This window comes from Callospermophilus lateralis, chromosome 16 (genome assembly GCF_048772815.1).
Source record: "Callospermophilus lateralis isolate mCalLat2 chromosome 16, mCalLat2.hap1, whole genome shotgun sequence".
Classification (NCBI taxonomy): Eukaryota; Metazoa; Chordata; class Mammalia; order Rodentia; family Sciuridae; genus Callospermophilus; species Callospermophilus lateralis.
The window spans coordinates 83,514,582-83,533,203 of record NC_135320.1 but is presented as its reverse complement, the minus strand read 5'-3'; the positions used below and the strand labels follow the sequence as shown (position 1 = coordinate 83,533,203).

Sequence of the window (18,622 nt, the reverse complement as noted above, 5' to 3'; positions counted from 1 at the left end):
CAGCCATCCTCCCTCCGCGCTGTTCTTCATTCACAGTCCACGAGCTCCCAGCTGTCCTCTTTGTCCCTGCTGATTGTCCCCAGCTCCCTGTGGCGGGGCAGGGAGGGGGTGCTGATCCTCTCCGGAGGCCCCCCTGGTGGCAGCCCCGACTCCTGAGTCCCACTGTGCCAGTGACCTGCTCAGGCGCACCCACCCCACGCCTCTCCAGGATTCCCGCGGGGCCAGGGGCTGATGGCCACTCAGCAGCAGGGACGGGGTCACCAGCCAGGGCCCGGGCCTCATCTCCATGCAGGATCCTGTGTGACCGACCCACTGGGGTCTGTGAGCACGTCTCAAGCCCAGCTCATTATGAAGACAGGTGTGTGAGACCACGTCACCCCTGTGCTCCAACCCACACAAGGGTCCTTGTCCCTCAGAGATGAGCCGGTCTCCACTGGCCTCCACAGCCCGACCCACTCTCATGCAGCCTGCCACCCTGATGCTCCTGCTCCTGAAGGCCCTGGGCCTCTTGCTGCCTTGGGAGCCTCAATTATGCATCCTGACCATCTAGCCAGGGCCTGGAGTGGCATGAGGACCAGCATATTTGTAGGGAATGAATTGGGTCAATGGGCGGACCTTGGTGGACGGAAGGGCGGGACTTGAGCCGAATCAGTTATCAGCCCTGTTTTGCAGTTGAATGAATGGCTCAGAGAGGTTAGGTCACTGTCCACAGTCACACAGTACATAGTGGTACCGCCTGGGGAGAATCAGACCTTCTGTCTCTTGCTCTGTGCTTCTCTGCCAGACCTTGTGTTGGCCTTCCTTTCCACATTCCTTCTGGAACTCCACTGCGCACAGGGTATGTGCCAGGTGACAGGACCACAGTGCTGAGGCCGAGTTTCTGTCCTTCCGGAGCTCCCTGCCCGGGGAGGAGAGTGGACGGTGCAGGCAGAGTGGAGCTGGGGCCCTGTGAGTGCCAGCCAGCCAGGCACAGTGGGCTGGGCTTTCTGGACAGGAGGACGGCCTGGGCAGGAGCACCTGTCACCGTGGGTCAGTCATTTTGCTTCAAGTTACAAGGGATCAGCTTTCCATGAAGGTGGGGGTTCATTCTCTCAGCTCACTGGAAAGTCAAGGTGTGGGGCTGGCTGCAGGTATGGCTGGGTCTGGGCTGTCCCACCACTTGTCTGGGCCTTGTCCAGCTCTCCCCTCTCCCACCGCAAACCACCGTGGTTGCCAGTGTGACACCGACCTCCACGTCTCAGTGACGAGCTTGCCGCAGCACCGAGGCATCTGAATGAGGACTTTCCAGGCCGCGACCCATGAGACGGCCCCAGGGGGGGGGGCCCAGAAGACACTGCCCCCCTCTCGCTGTGGTCCAGAGAGACCACCAAGGATGGACAGGGGGTTATGGATGAGGGCTTAGACCCAGCGTGCTCCTCTCTCTGTGACCTTGGGACCCTGGGAGTGTCATTCGCCATCCCTGAGTCTCAGTTTCTTCCAAGACACACAGGGAGACTGGTATCTGGCGGGGTGGGCTCTGAGGACTAGCCCCACGGTGGCCCTGAAGGGATGGAGGACGTTCACACACTCTCATATGGACAAAGCAGCGCTGAGCCCCGCGGAGGCTGAGAGACGGTCCGCCAGCCTCCTTCGTCTTCTCTTCACAGCCATGATGTGGGTGGGAGGTGGCCCGCTTCACAGAGGAGGCAACCGAGGGCCAGGAAGCCTGAGCAACTTTCCCGCGGCCACACACTGCTCACGCAGAGCTCGACCGTGGCCATGGGAAGCCCAGCTGTGGTGGTAGAGGCGGGGACCGTGCGCTAAGTGTGACATTGTTCTTGTGATTCTTGCGGCTTCTGCTGCTGCAGTTCAGGATAGGTGGTCAGATAAAGTGGCAGGTGGTGCAGTGTGCACCCCGAGCCCCCGACTCACCCCGCACGCTTGTGCTGAATGCTTCCTCATCCCAGCTTCGGGCTGGGCGAGGCGTGGAGGGGTGCCCCCCCAACCGTGGCCTTGGTAGCCTGCAGACAGACAGGAACTTCCCATTGCACACACATTCCCTGGGGCTCAGGAGGGCAGACCAGTCCCCGCAGCCCCCCAGGTTGGCCACGCACCGAGGGGAGACCCCAGAATCCATCTGGGGCCATGCAGGAGAGCGAGGTGGCAGGATGTCATCTTTCTTTCTTCCTCTTTTTCTATGCAGATGACGGACAACCTCTGTGTGGTCATCAAGACGCCTGCCCAACTGCCACATCCCTGGTGACAGCATGGAGCGACACGGCTCTCATTAGGGATCACCAAAAACCACGCGTTCTGGAGGAGGGTAGCCAGGAGGGCGCCCTGCATCCAGGGCCAAGCCCCGTCCTTCCAGGTCCTCACCCCGAGGGTCCCTGGACTGTCCCGAAGATCAATTGCCCTGAGCCCCTCTGAGTGGGAAAATCACTGTTATCACACTTAATTAAAACGTCATCAAGAGACATTATCAGCTCATTTGGGATCCTAGAAGAAGCAGGCCACATTATTTCCTAAAAGACCGATTGCAGGCCGAGAGCCAGGCCCCAGGAATGGTCTCTGTGCACTGCCCGGGCGTGTCCAGGGCACAGGGGCGGCCGCGTCTCCGTGCGGGTGCAGCTGGCCCTCACGGCCCGTGAGGCCTTCCTGGGGCCCCCAGCCTCCCCTCTGGTTGCACCTGCGCCTCCAGGACCTCCTCTGTGCCCCTGCCCAGTTGGGCGGTTTCCCCGCCCGTCACGGGGCCCCGCCGACAGTGAGGATGGTGGCCGTGCGGAGGAGGACCCTCAAGGTGCTCACCTTCCTGGTGCTCCTCATCTTCCTCACCTCCTTCTTCCTCAACTACTCGCACACCACGGTGCCCGCCGCCTGGTTCCCCAAGCAGATGGTCCTGGAGCTCTCCGAGAACCTCCGGAAGCTGCTCAGGTCCCGGCCCTGCACCTGCGCCCACTGCGTCAGCCAGCCGGGGCTGTCGGCCTGGTTCGACCAGCGCTTCAACCAGACGCCGCCGCCGCTGCTCAACGCCCACAACGCGCTGCTGGCCGAGGACACCTACCAGTGGTGGCTGGTGAGTCCTGCAGTGGGCACGGGGCGGGGGCGGGGGCTCCAGGGCCACACACCAGCCCTGCGAGCACCTGTCACCTGTGCGTCAGAGCAAGTTCAGGGCACTCGTCTCCGGGGGCTGCTCTAGCAACTGCCGAGGACCGCGAGGCTTAGGACCACCCAAGCCTGCTGCTCTGGACTGGAGGCCAGAGTCTGAGGTCGCGATGTCCTCAGGCCGGTTCCTCCGTGGCACTGCGGGGGACTCTGGGGTGCACGCTGTCCCTTGACTGGCAGCTGTACCGCCTCCACCTGCAGGGGCCACGCTTCCCTGTGTCCCATCCCTCTCCTCCCAGGGGGGCACCTGTCCTTGGAGCCAGGGCTCACCCCATGTCCAGGCTGATCTCTAGAGGTTCCTCGGGGCTTCCTCTGCTGGGCCCTCCTTCCAGGCCACATTCTGGGCTCTGGGGACTGGACCCTGGGCCCGTTTGGTACCAGCGGTTCACGGTGGCAGGTGGTGCAGTCAGAATGTAAGGTCACTGCCATGGGAGGGTAGAGATAAGAAGCAAACCGACGCAGGGGTTCCTCCATGTCTGGGGGTGAGCCCCCTGATGTTCCAGGGCATTTGCCTGTAACCGGCTCACATCCTCCATGAGCTCCGACCATCTCTCGATGACTTATCGTCCCCAACGCCACCTGAATGCCGCTGTACTCTATTGCTTACTCTGCACATTGTTTGGTACAGAGGCGATTTTTTCAGCTATTTTGTGGCCACGGTTGGTTGAACCCGTGGATGCAGAACCCATGAGCCTGGAGGGCCCAGTGCAAGCCAAGTAGCCTTGGAAGGAAGTGCTCTCAGGAAGGTCACCCGAGATGTGTCGTCATGACAAGTGTGGGGCCTGGGACTCACCTGCAGGGAGACAGGTGCCTGCTCCGGGTGGTGCTCTGGGGCTGAGCAGGCCCCGTCCAGGACTGGACACGTACTTAGAAACTGGCCAGGAAGTTAAGGGACGGGTGTCTGAACTTCTCAACCTCCTCTCCTGTGTTCGGATCCGTAGCCTTGTGGAGCTTCTACTGCCATTCACAAAGGACAGAGAAAGCCAGAATATCCCCCCCTCAGTGACATTAATGACGTAATACTGTAAATGGGGTGGTCAGGGACGACTCTGAGGCTGAGACCCAAATGCAAAAAAAGGGCACCAGGCATGCAAAGTTCCAGAGAACATGCTGCAGGTCCTGGGGATAGCATGTGCAAGAGTCCTGGGGGTGGCTGGTGTGTTGGAGGGGTGGAGGAGGTCGGGGGCTGGGGTGCTAGGAGAGCAGGTGCCAGGAAGAGGAAGACCCCGTGTGAAGGAAGTCCAGCAGGAAGCCAGTGTGGCACCCCACCCAGCCGAGCCTGGCCTTTTCATCTGAAAGGCCATTCTGGTTGATAAATGCAAAGTGGATGGAAGGGAAGTGAGAAATCCGCCTCTGTGTCGGACTGCTGAGCACTTCTGTGTGCAGGCACAGTCTATGCAGATGGAATAGGCGACATTGTGCAGGGAGAAGTGCAAACACAGTCCCCAGCCTGGGTGGGGGGTGTGGAGCAGGAGGTGGGCGGGGAGAGGCCGAGGAGGAGCAGCTGGCCACGGGGCCCTCAGAGGCTGACCCATGACTTCTGCGGCGAGGCCCCTGCGGCAGGGGGGTCAGGTTGTGCGTCGGACTGGAGGAGTGAGAGAGCGTGCGGGAACGGAGGGGCATCATGAGCAAGTGGCCACCCGTGCCTGGGGCGCTCGGGACCCCTCGCGCCCTGCTCAGGGCAGGGCCTGGAGTGCGCTGGGCTGCAGAGGCAGAGCTGCCCTCGCAGCGTTTTCTGGGAGGAACCCTGCGTGGGAGGAGCAGTGGCCTCCTTGACAGGAGTGGGATCGCCTGTGAGCCTCGGGGGGTCCAGCGGGGTGGATCTGGAGCCCAGCCCGACCTGGCCTGGTAACCTGTGCTGAGCGCCAGGTCCTCAGTGGGCTCTGGGGAAGTGACCAAGCGCAGGACCGGTGGGGACCCCCATGTCTGGAGAAGGAGGTGGTGTGCTCAGCCACAGAAGGGACAGGGCAGGGGCTCAGCCTTGACCTTGGCTCTTCTGATGTTCGACTGACAGGGCCACCGGCCACCTTGCCTGCAGGTGGGACAGCGGCTACAAGCCCAGCGCAGGGCGGGGCTGGGAGGTCTGGGACTCGCCTGCAGGGAGACTGGTGCCTCTCCAGGTGGCGCTGTGGGGTGAGCAGGCACCGTCCAGGACTGGGCACGTACCTGGAAAGAGGCCAGGACGTTGAGGGACAAGGTGTCTGAACTTCTCAACCTCCCTCCTGTGTCTGGCTTACAGACTGTCCCCCCAGTGACATCAGTGACATAACGCTGAGTGACCCGCCCCTTGTGTGCCGTATGTGTGAGGTCCCGGATGCTGATGCTTGGGTTTCCTCCAAGTTCTTCCTGGGTCTGTCCTCATGCTCTCGCCAGCTGACCTCCGAGCCCCTTCCCTGTCACAGGCTCTGCTTCTGCCTCCCAGTGCAGAGCTGGACAGACCAGGGTCCCTGCAGAGTGGGCCACACGCTGCTGCAGGAGACAGGCAGGCGATCAGGGCACGGCACTGTGGGCACCTGCGGTCATTCCTGCTGGGCTACCGGCCCATTACCTGGCCTGAGGTCCGCCCCCCATCTCTAGCTCTGGTCAGCCTTGGTTCTGACAGAGAGAGGGTAGCATGTGTGGCCGTGCACATACTGGGCGGGTGCCTGGGGTGATGTCCGGTCTCCACTGTGTCTGCGGGACAGTTTCACTTCCACCTCGTGGTCCACGCTTCCCACTGCGGCTGGCATGGTCCCGTGGGAGCGCTCGCTGCCCTGCCCTGGCGCCAGGCGGGCATGGGCTGTGCTTCTAGCCAGGCACACAGCTGACCCCAAGCCCTCAGCCCCAGCTGCCCCTGCAAAGCCCGTGTGCGGTACAGTAGGTGCCCAGGGGATGTCGTGCTGGGGACACGGGCACACGCAGTGCCTGCTCCCTGGTAAGGGCACATGGTGAGGCCGCTCGCTGCTCCCAGCACCTGGTCTCGAGGTGGGGGCACAGGACCCTCCCTGATGGCCTCCACTGAGATTCCCACCCGGGCCTGGCTGGGGTCCTCTATCCCGGGGCGCAAGGTGGTCCCTAGACAGCAGGAGCAGTGGTGCCACTCAGCTTGTCAGGCAGCAGGGTCCCCGGGAGGTTGTCTGCACGCTGGGAAGGTGGGGCGGCCCCAGGGATCTTATCAGAGCCGGGGTCCATCCTGGACATGGAGTTGCTGTCGTGGTAACGCACGCGGAGCGCGACGTCCATCACGTTGACACCTGTCAGGGGACAGTGCACCAGCACCCTCCCTCTCAGAGCGTCCTGTGGCTCACCGCTGCTCACCCCTACCCAAAGTCGGCACCACAAAGCCAGCTGCCCCCGCCCCACCAGCCCCTGGACCCGCCCTTGGCTTCTTACCTTGGTGAGTTTGACTCTCCAGGAAATGCCCCTCCAGGGGACTCCTGCCGGCTGCCCTGCCCGTCAGGCGGGTTCACTGTGACGTTCTGAGGCCCAGCGTGGCAGCCCAGAGTGGATCCCCTTCCTGTGTCAGCGGATGATGTTCTGTCTCATTCTCAGGCCACACTGGGCTTATCTGCTCCTCCACGTCTGGACCCGTGGGTCTGTCCACCTCTTGACTCTGGTGAACGGTGCTGCTATGAGCGTAGGTCTCCCAATAGCGACCCATTACTGGCTCGGGACTGTGTCCACTCCTTTGGCTGGGCAGCTGGGAACGGCATGGCCGGGTGAGAGGGCAGCTCTGTGTTCCCCAGTGAGGAGTCACTGTCTTCCACGGTAACCGCCCCAGTTTACAGTCCCACCAGCAGTGCACAAGGGTTCCATTGCTCCACATCCTTTGTGATTTTCCTTTTTAAAATTTATAAGTGTGCTAGTCGGGGTGACGTGTGCTACAGGTAACGTTGCCTTCAGTTTCCCTGTGGCCTGTTTTATTAGTCCATTTTTCATTACTGTAATGAAATACCTGAGAGAGACCGCTTTATAAAAAGAAAAAAAAAACGGCCTGTTTAGGTTCACAGTTCTGGAGGACGAGGGCTTCCATCTGGCGAAGGCCTTCTTCCCAGTGGAGTCCCAAGGCAACAGCACGTGCATGACAATAGACAGATGGCACACGTGTGGGTCTCCTCCTCTCTCTTCCATTTCTTGTAAAGCCACAAATATTCAGCCAGGGGGCTGCACCCTGATGTCCTTTTTAAATCCTAATCAAGATGGCCCAACAGCTGAACACCATGGTCGTGTGAAGTCTGGCATCCTCTTAAGACCTCACAACGGGGACTAGGTGTCAACACGTGCAGCCTGGGGGTCACTCAATCCATGTCCAAACTGGAGCTCCTGTCCCATGTCTCCTGCCCCAGGAGATGCTAAGCTGTCTTCACCAGAGCAACAGTAGGGTCTCCTCACGCGCCTCCCTGGGGGATTCGGATTCCTTCCACGTAGCGGGGCCTGGACACCTGAGGACCTCTCTGCTCATCTCCCTCCTCTCTGGCCTCCTCTTCCTCTCCCAGCCACCCCGTCCCTGGGGCAGGGTAGTAGCTGATGGAATCACCCCACAGTGCAGCATCCCCCACCCACAGGGGCGGGGCTTTCTGAAGGTCAAGGTCGCAAGGCTGCAGGCCTGGGCTGTGTTTAGGGGAAACCTAGGGTGGATTTTTTGAAAGCCCAGCTTCAGTTCCTGGTTTGCATGTGGCCCAAGTCACCTGACCTTTCGCTGGGAGCACCTTCCTCACCTGTGTCTTCCTGGGCCAGGTGCCCCGCAGCTCACACCGTATCCCGAGGGCTCCAGGGCCCAAGTGCCACCGGAGACACTGTTCAGACCTGGGCAGTGCCTTAGGGACCAAGAGGGTGAACTACTTGTCCCGGCTTTAGCACCAAAAGTGCTGCATCCAGGAAGTACTGCATAAGGGGCCAGGAAGGAGTCCTGGGGCAAGGGGCCGTTGAGCTGGTCTCAGAAGTTGCAAGCCGTGTGCTGCTGTCAGCATGAGGGAGGGCCTTGTGCCTCCAGCGGCCGCCCTTTGGTCAGGATAGGGAGGTGCAGTAGTCCTGGGGCTGCGGAGGGTGGGAGCGTGAGGGCAGCAGAGGCGGGGGGGCAGTCGGTGTGTCCCAGGCCCCCGCTAGCCCACCCCTGCTGCTCTGTTAAGGTGTGACCAAGGGCCTGGAACCCCAGGAACCTGGTGTCCAGAATTGGGAGCCATTAGGAGCAGGCAGGAGTGAGACCAACCCCAGAGGTTCTGCTGGGACCCCAGGGAGATGGAGGCCCTCCCCTGCAGCCAGCGTCCTGCCTCCGGCTGTCAGCACAGGCCACCGCACACAGGAGGTGTCTGTGGACGTTGGCAGAGTGAATGAGAGCACTCTCCTTTCTGTCTCCTGAGCAGCCTTGGGCTCCTTGGTGGGCAGCTGTGTCTGGCTGCTGTCACCTCCAGAGCCCACAAGCAGGGCAGCAGGAGGTGCCAGCAGAGGCAAGCTGGCCGCTTGTGGGCAGGTGGCCGGGGCGCAGAGTCTGCCGGGCCAGCAGCAGCACCAGGCCCACCGTCCCCTCCTCCACAGAAGCTGCAGCGGGAGAAGAAGCCCAACAGCCTGAACGACACCATCAGGGAGCTGTTCAGCGTGGTGCCCGGGAACGTGGACCCCCTGCTGGAGAAGCGGTTGGTGGGCTGCCGGCGCTGTGCTGTCGTGGGCAACTCGGGCAACCTGAAGGAGTCCTTCTACGGGCCTGAGATAGACAGCCACGACTTTGTGCTGAGGTGAGAGCCGGACCCCCAGCCCCAGGCTCCTGGCTGCACACAGGGGCCCGGCGGGGCTCAGGTCAGAAGGCCAAGGTTCCAATCCTGGAGCCCCAGGCTGCACCCAGGGCCCGCTCCCCTGTGTCCCCCAGCTCTGCTCTGCAGGCTGAGTGGGCCAGGAGGGCCTCTCTGGGTGCAGAGAAGAACCTGGGGTTCCTGGGAGCTGGGCGGGGAGGCCTGGAGAGAGGGTGGGGGTCTGAAGACACTGGTCTGTCAAATTCATACCCCGTTTGCTGTGACAAACCGCAGGCTTCTAATGTCGACCTATCTCCTTGTCCCAAGTTACAGACATCCCCACAGAGGCCCAAGTCTACCCTGGGTTTCCCGCGACCCTGGCCGCATTGCTCACCAGGGCCCCCGGCAGGGCACAAGCTGGGGCGGGGCTGGCACTCCTCAGCCACCTCCTCCAACAGCCCCTGTTTCTGTGCCTGGACATGATGTCCCCAGACCCCTGACCTGGCTCTCGGGGTTCCTGGTGTCCAGCGGGAACATCGGTGGTGGAGGCAGAGTCAGCTTCAGGGTCAAAGAGACCCGAGGTCAAGGCTGCCACTGGGCAGCTCCATGGCTTGACCACTTGTCCAACCCCAGGTCTCAGGGACCGTGATAAAGGACCACGAAGACCTCTGGGTGTCACATAGAGAGCCCATCCCCCTTGGGTGGTGGCTCCCTTGAGATCAGAAAGTGTTTTAATCTGCACACGGAGGAAGTTGAGGCCCGGGGAAGAGGGGACACACCCGAGGTCACAGCACATCTAAACCACGTGACCTGTGCCCTGAGGCTCCAGGGACACCCAAGCCACGCAGCCCTCTGCCTCCCTTCCTCTCCCAGGATGAACAAGGCCCCCACGGTGGGGTTTGAGGCCGACGTAGGCAGCAAGACCACTCACCACCTGGTGTACCCCGAGAGCTTTCGGGAGCTTGGGGAGAATGTCAGCATGGTCCTCGTGCCCTTCAAGATCACCGACCTGCAATGGGTGGTCAGCGCCACAACCACAGGCACCATCTCCCAGTGAGTCCCCACCGCGCACTGGCTGGGCCCAGGCCTGCCCTCCCAACCCCCGGGCATGCGCCTGCCCCCCACTCCTCCTGCCTCCCCTGGCCAGGCCAGCTCTGACTGGGCTCCACCTCCAACCTCTCCCACAAAGCCACAGGCGTCGCCATCCTACTGGGGACTCCTGAGTGGACCTCCAAGGTCTACTCCCCAGGGGCCCTGGACACTCGGGGTCCCCTGCGGCAAGGACTGCACGCATGTTCGGTCCACGCCCCCCACAGCCCTGGCCAGCTCCCAAGGGCCACAGCCGTTGCTCCAGGAACTGTAAAGCGGGCCTGCCCTGGGGCACGGGGTCGGGGGGGGCACTGCGGTTGCCGCCTCTGCCTCCCCAGGCAGGTACGCTGGGCACGGAGCATGGGCAAGCAGCAATGGCTCCTGGAGGGGAAGGGGCCCCGTCTTCTGACCAGGCCCCACACAGGGCACCTGAAGCTTGGGATTGTCTTCATCCCGTGCCGTGGTCCTCCCTAGGTCCATTCTCCCAAGGAGGAAACAGGGTGTGGCCCGGCCACAGGCTCAAGATCAAACTTGACCCGGTGCCTGGGCAGCCATTTGGGTCCAATTCTGAGGCCTGAGCCCTTCCCAGGAGGGAGTAGATTCAGTTTTCCTCTTTCCACATGCCCCCTGGTCCCAGGCCAGGTCTCCTAGGAGCCGTTAGTGCCAGGAACTCGGGTTTCGGGAACTGCTTGGGCTGTCCGTGCCCCCAGGGCTCAGGGAGCAGGGCAGAGTCCAGGGCTGGGAGGAGCAGGGCCCAGCGGGGCCTCATCAGTGGTCTCCTGGTGGTGATCCCAGGCTCTGCCGAGTCAGCTGCAGTGGGTAGAGCCCTGGCTTCTGGGCTGGTGCCCTTGACCTCCAGGTGAGCAAGGCCGGCTGGGGCCACATCAGCCTGTACCTGTCACCAGCCAGCAGCCCAGCTGCTGAGCACAGGTACTGTGGACCTCAAGGTCCAGGCCTCGCGGGTCCCCCTGTGGTCCTCCAGCCTGTGCTGGGAACAAATCCCAGTCCTGACTGTTCTGGGAACCCAGCCACACGGTCCCCTGCTGAGCCAAGGCCGCCCCCTGGTGTCGCAGTGGGTCTGCTGCTGGCAGGGCCCCGCTGGGTAGGGGAGGCACCTGTGGGATGGAGAGGCCCCCCTGGCCTGGCCTGCCCTGCTCTCCAGTGGACACCCCGGGGCTGTAGGTGCTCTAGCGGCTCCCGCATGCTAACCATCTTCTCCCCACCTGCAGCACCTACGTCCCTGTGCCCTCGAAGATCAAGGTGAAGAAGGACAAGGTGAGTGGACTCTGCCCCGTAGGCCGAGGGTTCCTGCTCAGCCCTGCGTTGCCGTGGTGCTGAAGCTGCACAGGGCCCCAGCCCAGGCCGGTGCAGACGGGCCTCAAAGTGGGGTCTCCAGAGCAGCAGGGGCAGGGATGGCAGTCTGCGGGCCACCCCAGACCTGCCCCAGAACCCGAGGTGCTGCCCCGTAATCCGGGGTGTGGGCTGCAGGAGGGCAGCTCCTGCCTTCCCTGAACGGCTCTGAGCCGAGCCCCAGCTGGCTCCATCTTTCCAGGGGGCTTCCTGGGCGGACTTGACTGAGACACGAGTAAAGGGCAAAAGAAGGAAGGAAGCCAAGTGCCCACTGCAGGCCCTTCACACACACGTCACATTGAAGTAGACCCAGAGAGGTCCCTAACCTGCTCAGGGACACACAGCTAGCTGGTGAGAGGGCTAGGACTGAGGTCTCCCTGCTCCTCCAACCCCCTGCCCTGTGCCTGCCCTGAGGGGGAACCACCAGGAGTCCGTAGGGAGGGAGAGCAGAGAGCCTCCCGGAGGTGGCAGCACCTGGAAGCCAGACGGAGAGATGAACTGCTCCCCAGAGACTGCAGACCCTCCCTTCCAGTCCAGTCCCGGAGGCAGCATTAGGCTTCCTGGACGTGCACAGCTCTGTTGCCTGAGAAGTCCCCTCATGTTCTCACGGTGGCCTGACACTGGTCCCTCGCGTTGGTCATGTGCCTCCCTGAGCCTCGGTTTCCTCATCCGTAGCAGGAGGAGAGGGAAACCACCATCCCGGGCCACTGAAGGGTCAGAATGAGCCCCACGGTGCCAGGCAGAGCAGCCACGCTGGGGTCCTGGTTCCCTCTCCTGCTGTTTCCTGGGGCCCCTTCTGTGGACCCCTTCTGTGTGAGGCCTCAGCTCTCACTCCTGGGCCTCCTTGGGTGTTTACTTAATGTCACCTTCTCTCCCAGCTCTGTGGCCTCCTCTGCATGCCTTCGCCCTTCCCACCACCTCACAATGTAGGCAGGGTCCATCCTTCCCACCAGCATGTGAGCAAGCCCTCTCCAGGGCCGTGTCCCCTGACCACACTGGTGTTGGCCAGTAGCACTCACGGCCTCTGCTGACCAGAGCCCCTCGGGGCCCGACCTCCCCCACAGATCCTCATCTACCACCCGGCCTTCATCAAGTACGTCTTCGACAGCTGGCTCCAGGGCCACGGGCGGTACCCGTCCACCGGCATCCTCTCGGTCATCTTCTCCATGCACATCTGTGACGAGGTAGGCCCCTGGGGACAAGGGCTGCCCTTGCACAGTCCTGAGAGAGGCAGGTGGGAGGGTGGGCCACCAGCTCCTCATGGCTCAGATTCCGTGTCTCCTCGTGGCCCGTGGGGCCTGCCTCCTGGGGAACATCCGGGAGGGACGGCCCTCTGTGAGGTGGTCCCCGGGAGTGAGGCTTCTGGTACGTTCTGGTGTTGGCCAGGCAGCACGAGGACGGGGTGTGGAACCTCATACTCGAGTGGGCTCTGGGGGGGACACTTGGCTGACTCATGGTGGTGACCTCAGGTGCTCCTGAAGACTGTCTGCAGCCCAGGCAGCACCCGGGCACATCCCGGCCCAGACGCACTGGAAGCGGGAGCCGGGTGCCCACAGGTGCCCTTTCCCACCCAGGCTGAGGCCAATGACCTTGGGGACCTGTCTGCCCACCTGGGTCCGGGTGTCCACCTGGCCGAGGAGCAGGACCTGGGGCCACACCTGCCCTCCTCCTCAGCCCTGGGTTTACACAGGGCACTCTGATGTCCCTGCTTGTCATATACAACCCATGCCCACGCCCAGCCCGCCTGGCCTGGCTGGAATCCCAGGGAGTGGCCCTGGGGGGCAGGTTCCCCGGGTCCCATCCCCTGGGGCTGCCCATCCCCCTCCAGCCAGCTGCTCACAGCCCAGGGTCCTGCTCAGCTCCTCTCCCGTCTGCCCTCCTGCCAGCCTGGGTCCGTGGGGAACTTACTGAGAAGCTGCACGTGCAGCAGAGCTGTCCCCTCCCCCCAAACCTGTCCTCCAGGCCAGATGGCACGTCCTCTCCCTGGAGGATCCACCTGCCCCTTCCTACTCCCTTGCCAAGACCCAGTTCCAGTGTCTCCACCTCAGAGGGGCTTCCTCCACCCCTGGGGTCTGGGTCCTGCCTCCTCTGTGCCGTGGGAGCCCTGAGCTCAGCCTTAGTCCCTCCAAGGAGCTCAGCTGGTGCAACATAAGCCACAAACACCCAGGAAGCCGAGGCTCACTCCCATGTCACCTGCCCAGTGGCTGCAGAGAGAGGGCCACCCAGCTCTGACACATCCAGCCAGTGCTGGGCATGGGAGGCCTGCTCACTAGTGCTTACCACATGTGAGGGCCACGCCTCTGGCCAGCGAGGGCCCCAGACCAGGAGATGTTGGCCTCCCCTCGGGCGAGGAGCCTTTCCTGTCACCTGTCTCCTGTGACCACCATTCCTGGCCCAATTTCCAGATGAGGAAAGTGAGGTGCAGAGAAGGGACCCGACACACCCAGGGCCAGCCGGGTCAGGAGCCTCTGCCTGGCTCCAAGCCCACTCTCCACTGCCCAGGCCCTCGAGCGTGGAGAAGAGGTCGCCCTGGCGGGGGCTGCCCTCGGGTCAGCCGCCTGCCGTCCCTCCTGAGGCCTCCAGGCTGCTCCGGACTGAGTTTTGCTTGATTTGCTTTGTGTTTGTCGAGCCCCTGGGGACCCGGAGAAGGATTTCTAGAATCTCTGCATATCCACTGTGACGTGGGGTTCAGGGTGGGCTCCCTTGCCTGGAGTCTCTGCTCCAGGTCCTGTGTCTCATCTTACCTTCACTTTGCCCCCCAGGTGGACTTGTATGGCTTTGGGGCAGACAGCAAGGGGAACTGGCACCACTACTGGGAGAACAACCCATCAGCGGGGGCTTTCCGCAAGACAGGGGTGCATGATGCCGATTTTGAGTCCAACGTGACAGCCACCTTGGCAGCCATCAACAAAATCCGGATCTTTAAGGGGAGATGACATTGCGAAGGGATCAGGACGCACACACGTGGCACCTCGATTTCCAGCCTCGGCATCTTGCTGGAGTCTCTCCCTTCCCGGAGCCCCCAGGGCCAGCCTGGCGGTGTGCCCAGGGCCCGGCGCAGCCTCCTGCACCCCATTTTCAGCAGCAGCTACCCAGCAGAGTTGCCCACTCTGTCAGGGCCCCAGAGCGAGGCTTAGAACCTGTCCCAGGTGGGAGCAGCCCCCTCTGCTGCCCTGAGCTGGGGGAGCTGGGGAGGTGCTGGGAGGCTCAGTCTGCAAGTGAAAATTATTTTGGCTCCTGGGGTGGAGGGGACCAATGTCGAAGACCCACTGCTCTAAAAGAGGGGTGACCCCTGGGAAGGTGGGAAGAGGCTGGCCAGGCCTGACTCTGACGCTTACTGGGATGCGTGAGCGTGAGTGACGGCTACCTCTAGGCCAGAGCCGCACTGGGCCCTGCCAGCCTGGGGCGAGACCTGCTTGTGCACGAAGCCTGGCCTCTCGTCCTGGCCTCTCGTCCTGCCATCCCTGCCTGAAGCTCACTGAGGATGGCTGGGACAGGCCTCTGACCCTGGAGGTCGTCACAGCTGCTTGGCCACCAGTTTCCCACGGGCACAGACGCCTCTTCCCAAACTCTTCCTTTGAGTGATCAATCTCCGTGGTTCTGATGGTGGCCGAGAGCAGACCTGACCACGTCCATGTGCCTTTGTACTGGGGAAATGCACCCACGGCTGAAGAGACCCAAGGACCCCACGCGAGGTGGGCACTCCCAGCCATCCCCTTGCTCCACGGCGGGGACTCGTATTCTGATTTAGGAGGGATGACACACCAGCCACCGGTCATCTGCCAGGGAGCGTCCACTCTAGTTTCCATGGACCACTGGGTCTGGCACCTGCACAGCCAGCCTGTTTCCCAAGGGCCCCGGCTTCTGGCCAGTTGTGCTGGCCGCCTTCTTGGTGTCCTGGGGTGGAATGGGGTACCCACGGATCGATCGGCCACCTGCACATACCTCACCTCCTCACTCTTCGTCACTCTCCCGCCTCGTCGCCTTCCTGATTATTTATTGATTGGTTTTTTAATTCAGCTGTTCGCACGCGGCTGCGACCCCCCTGGGTTTCCACAGAGCTTCCACTGCTTCCCGGCAGCTGGGGCGGAGAGCTTAAAGGAAGGGCCCAGGAGTCCTCCGACATGAGTGGCTGGGGGCCCGCGGGGGGCGGGCCAGGGTCGTGTTGGTGGAGTGTGGAAGTCCCCTCCTGCCTCCCTGCCCGCACCCCGTCCTCACGTCCCTCCTTACCACCCAACTCAGTCTCAGGCCAGGCGTCTCCCGACTCAATGAAACCTCCCTGGGGCTGGAGGTGGGGAGCCACAGGGGACAGTGGCTGTTGGCTGCAGTTACTGATGCCCCATCAGAAAACCACTTTTCCCTTGGGAGGCATTTCCCAAAGGCCAGTGCTGCTCTGGGGAGGTCCGTTCCCCTGTGAGCAGGAAGGCTGCAGTCACGGCAGCCGCAGGGCCCACTGTCCCCAGCTCAGGGTCCCCACAGCTAATGGGGAGGGAAGAATCACAGGCCATTGGGGGCCTCTGTCAGGAGCCACATGTGGCTTCAGGCCATTCACAAGGGTCCTCAGAAATTGCACACTGACTGTGATTTTCCCAAGTCTGCATAGGAGTATTTTGGGATTGGGAGAGTTTCCGTACTCTTTAGAGACACTCAAGATTCGGGATCCAGGAGGTGGTTTGTTTTTGTTTTTGTTTTTGTTTTTTTAAAAAAATCTGTTTAAGCTTTAAAATCTTCCCATATTTGAGATTCTGTCCTTGGGTAAAGGGTGGTCAGCCACCGTGAGGCCTGGGTGCATCTTTTGAGGCTAGAGGTCACAGTCACATGGGGTGTAAAGAACTCACAGATGCTTATTGGTCGCTGATCCACCCCAGGGACAAACTGGAGGCCCTGGTGCAGAGAGGAGCGCTGACTCCCGGGCCCCGCCTGACCATCTCCTAAAAGCTCTGGTGTTCAGGTGACAGGTTCAGGCTGACAGGCTACCTCCTGGGTTCTACTGCATGAGAGCAGGTCCCAGAGCTGCAGCCCGCCCACATCTGGGCTGGATGCCACCTGGGTAGCTAGTCTGGTGGCCATCTGCTCTCTCCTTCCCTCCCTCCCGTGAGAGTATTCAGCTGCAAGTGACCTTCCAGCCCACAGGTACAGCCCTCCATTTTACAGATGAGCAAAGCAGGGCCCAGAGAGGGCATGTGACTAGAAGTGCCCCTGTTGTAAGAGCACAAGTCCAAGAGTTGGAGCAAGATCAGGACCTTGTTGGCTCCGTGCTTAAAATGCAGACCCTTCCTTGTCTCACTGGCTGAGCAGCAGGTACCTAGCCATATGGCAGCCAGTCACATGGCCAGAATGCAATGCTCTGATTGGCCCTGGGGTGAGGATGGCCGAGAAGCAGGTCTTTCCACCTGCAGGTGAACAGGCTCTTCTGTGTCCACCACTGCATGTGCTCCTCAGGGGGTAGAAAGCAGCTCTGGGCTTGCGGGGGAGCAGGGGGCTCCTGCCTGCAGCACACACAGTGAATCCGAAGCCACCGAGGTGGGGCCACGAGATCTCAGCAGTCTCCAGTCCTTCAGGGGCCCCAGCAAGCCGGCCCCTGACCTGCTAGTGGTTTGCATTACATCCCTGCCCATGTCCACTGCTAGGAAAAGGAGAGGTCTGCAGCCCTTGGCTCCCTGGAGGAGCACAGGACAGAGAAGCAATTCTTCAACATTTTGAAACCGGGTTTGTCCAGCAGACCATGCGGGCTGGGGTTAGGGGGCGGAGTCAGGAAGCCAGCAGGGAGCACCGTGGGGCCAGGGACACTCTCCCGTAAAGGGCACATGAGGAATTCTGTGCTGTGGCATCAGAAGGGCCCTAGAAGCCAATCCTACCTCCATGTGGACTGGGCCTCTGGGTCACAGGTGGAACAGAACCAGAGAGAGCATTCAGACTGGCTCCCGTGCTTCTCTGTTCCCCTGGAGGCAGCGTGAGAACGAGGAGCCCCACACACACACACCTGCTATGATGGAACCCGCTTCTCCAGGGACACCAGCTCTGCATGGCCACTGTCCAGCCATTAGAGGGCCGATGCCTACTGTGTCCTCGGGAACCAGCAGCAGTCCCCTGTTTGATACCATGGTGTCCAGTGTGGACTTCTAGTCTGTGGCCACGTGCCCTGAGCTGCTCATCCCCCCTGTGGCCTGGGCCAGCCAGTTTTGGAATTGTCAGATCACCCTCCCTATTTGTCATGAGGTCCCTGATCTGTGTCCCTGCACCTGACACCCGGGAGGAGACGTCAGGGCCGCTCCTGGGAGGCCTCCGCCTGGCAGAGTGCCCAGCCTCTTCCCTTCCTAACAGCCCACCAGCCTCCAGCTCCTGGTCACCCCAGGACCCCGAACCCAGCTCAGCTCTACCTGGTACCAAGTTGCCCTCAGCTGCCCCCCTGCCAGGCGCCCAGGGCCAGGACGGTAGCTTTAATCTCCCCGCATCAGGAGCTGCCCACAGGGGTGGGCGTGGGGTCCCCCCTCCGGGGGTTCCTTCAGCCCTGGCCCACTCCCCTTAAAGCCAAAGCTGATCGAGCACTTTCTCCTTTGCCATCTCCTCCCTTGGTTGTTGGTGATTTAAATCTCGCTCCCCTCCCCTCGCCCCCTCCGTGTTGATTTTGCCAGAGCAGTGGGTGACCTGGATGCAGCTGAGTGACCTGACATTGGCGAGTCTGTCTCTCAGCCCCTGCTCGGTTTTATTTATTGTGGAATATTTCCAATGATCCGAATTGAAGTGAATAAAAAAGAGCTATTTTATCGTTTGGCTGTGGTGGGTGCTTTTCTACCGCGTCCTGGCTTGGTCCTGGCCCGATGTTTCCATTCCCTAGAACTTTCCAGTGCTGAATGGTTCGAGGCTTCGAGATCTCCGGGAGCCTCCTGGGTCATTTCTATCACACGTGGAGAGAGACTAGGGAGACAGAGCCAGTGTCAGGACTGGACTCGGCTGTGACCCTCCCTGCTCTGTGACAATGAGTCTCCTAGCCTCCAGAGCCTGTGGTTGTCCCATCTGTCAGTGTCACCCCTGGGGCAAGGGGCCAAAAGCAAAGGGGCCGCCCCAGCAGGCACAAGCCCACTGCTCTGCGTATTCGCTGGGTCTAGGGGCCTAACATGGCTGAGGTAGTGTCTGTCTGTCGCCCACAGAGACAGGCAGGTGGACATGAGTTGGGTCTAAAGTTGGCACAAACCTCCCATTTCAATTTTTTTAATTGATCCAGAAACCCCGTAGTTGCCCCTGCATGTGAAATTACTGTAAATGTTGATAATACCTCCAATGGGGGGCCTCAAGTTTGCACACCCCCTTCCTGGGCATGATCTTGAATTCTC

At 61.6% G+C, this 18,622-nt stretch overlaps 1 protein-coding gene across 2 annotated transcripts in view; it reads left to right on the top strand.

Annotated features, from left to right (window-relative positions):
- The window catches only part of St3gal1 (ST3 beta-galactoside alpha-2,3-sialyltransferase 1), a 76,213-nt gene extending 58,153 nt beyond the window's left edge, over positions 1 to 18,060 (top strand). For both annotated transcript variants that reach the window (XM_076836042.2, XM_076836041.2), the window contains exons 2-7: positions 2,183 to 3,055; positions 8,659 to 8,855; positions 9,723 to 9,902; positions 11,168 to 11,213; positions 12,353 to 12,472; positions 14,051 to 18,060. In XM_076836042.2, the coding sequence (XP_076692157.2) occupies positions 2,750 to 3,055; positions 8,659 to 8,855; positions 9,723 to 9,902; positions 11,168 to 11,213; positions 12,353 to 12,472; positions 14,051 to 14,224 (1,023 nt within the window). In that variant the 5' untranslated portion in view covers positions 2,183 to 2,749 and the 3' untranslated portion in view covers positions 14,225 to 18,060. The remainder of the gene's footprint in view (positions 1 to 2,182; positions 3,056 to 8,658; positions 8,856 to 9,722; positions 9,903 to 11,167; positions 11,214 to 12,352; positions 12,473 to 14,050) is intronic.
- The last annotated feature ends 562 nt before the right edge of the window (positions 18,061 to 18,622 follow it).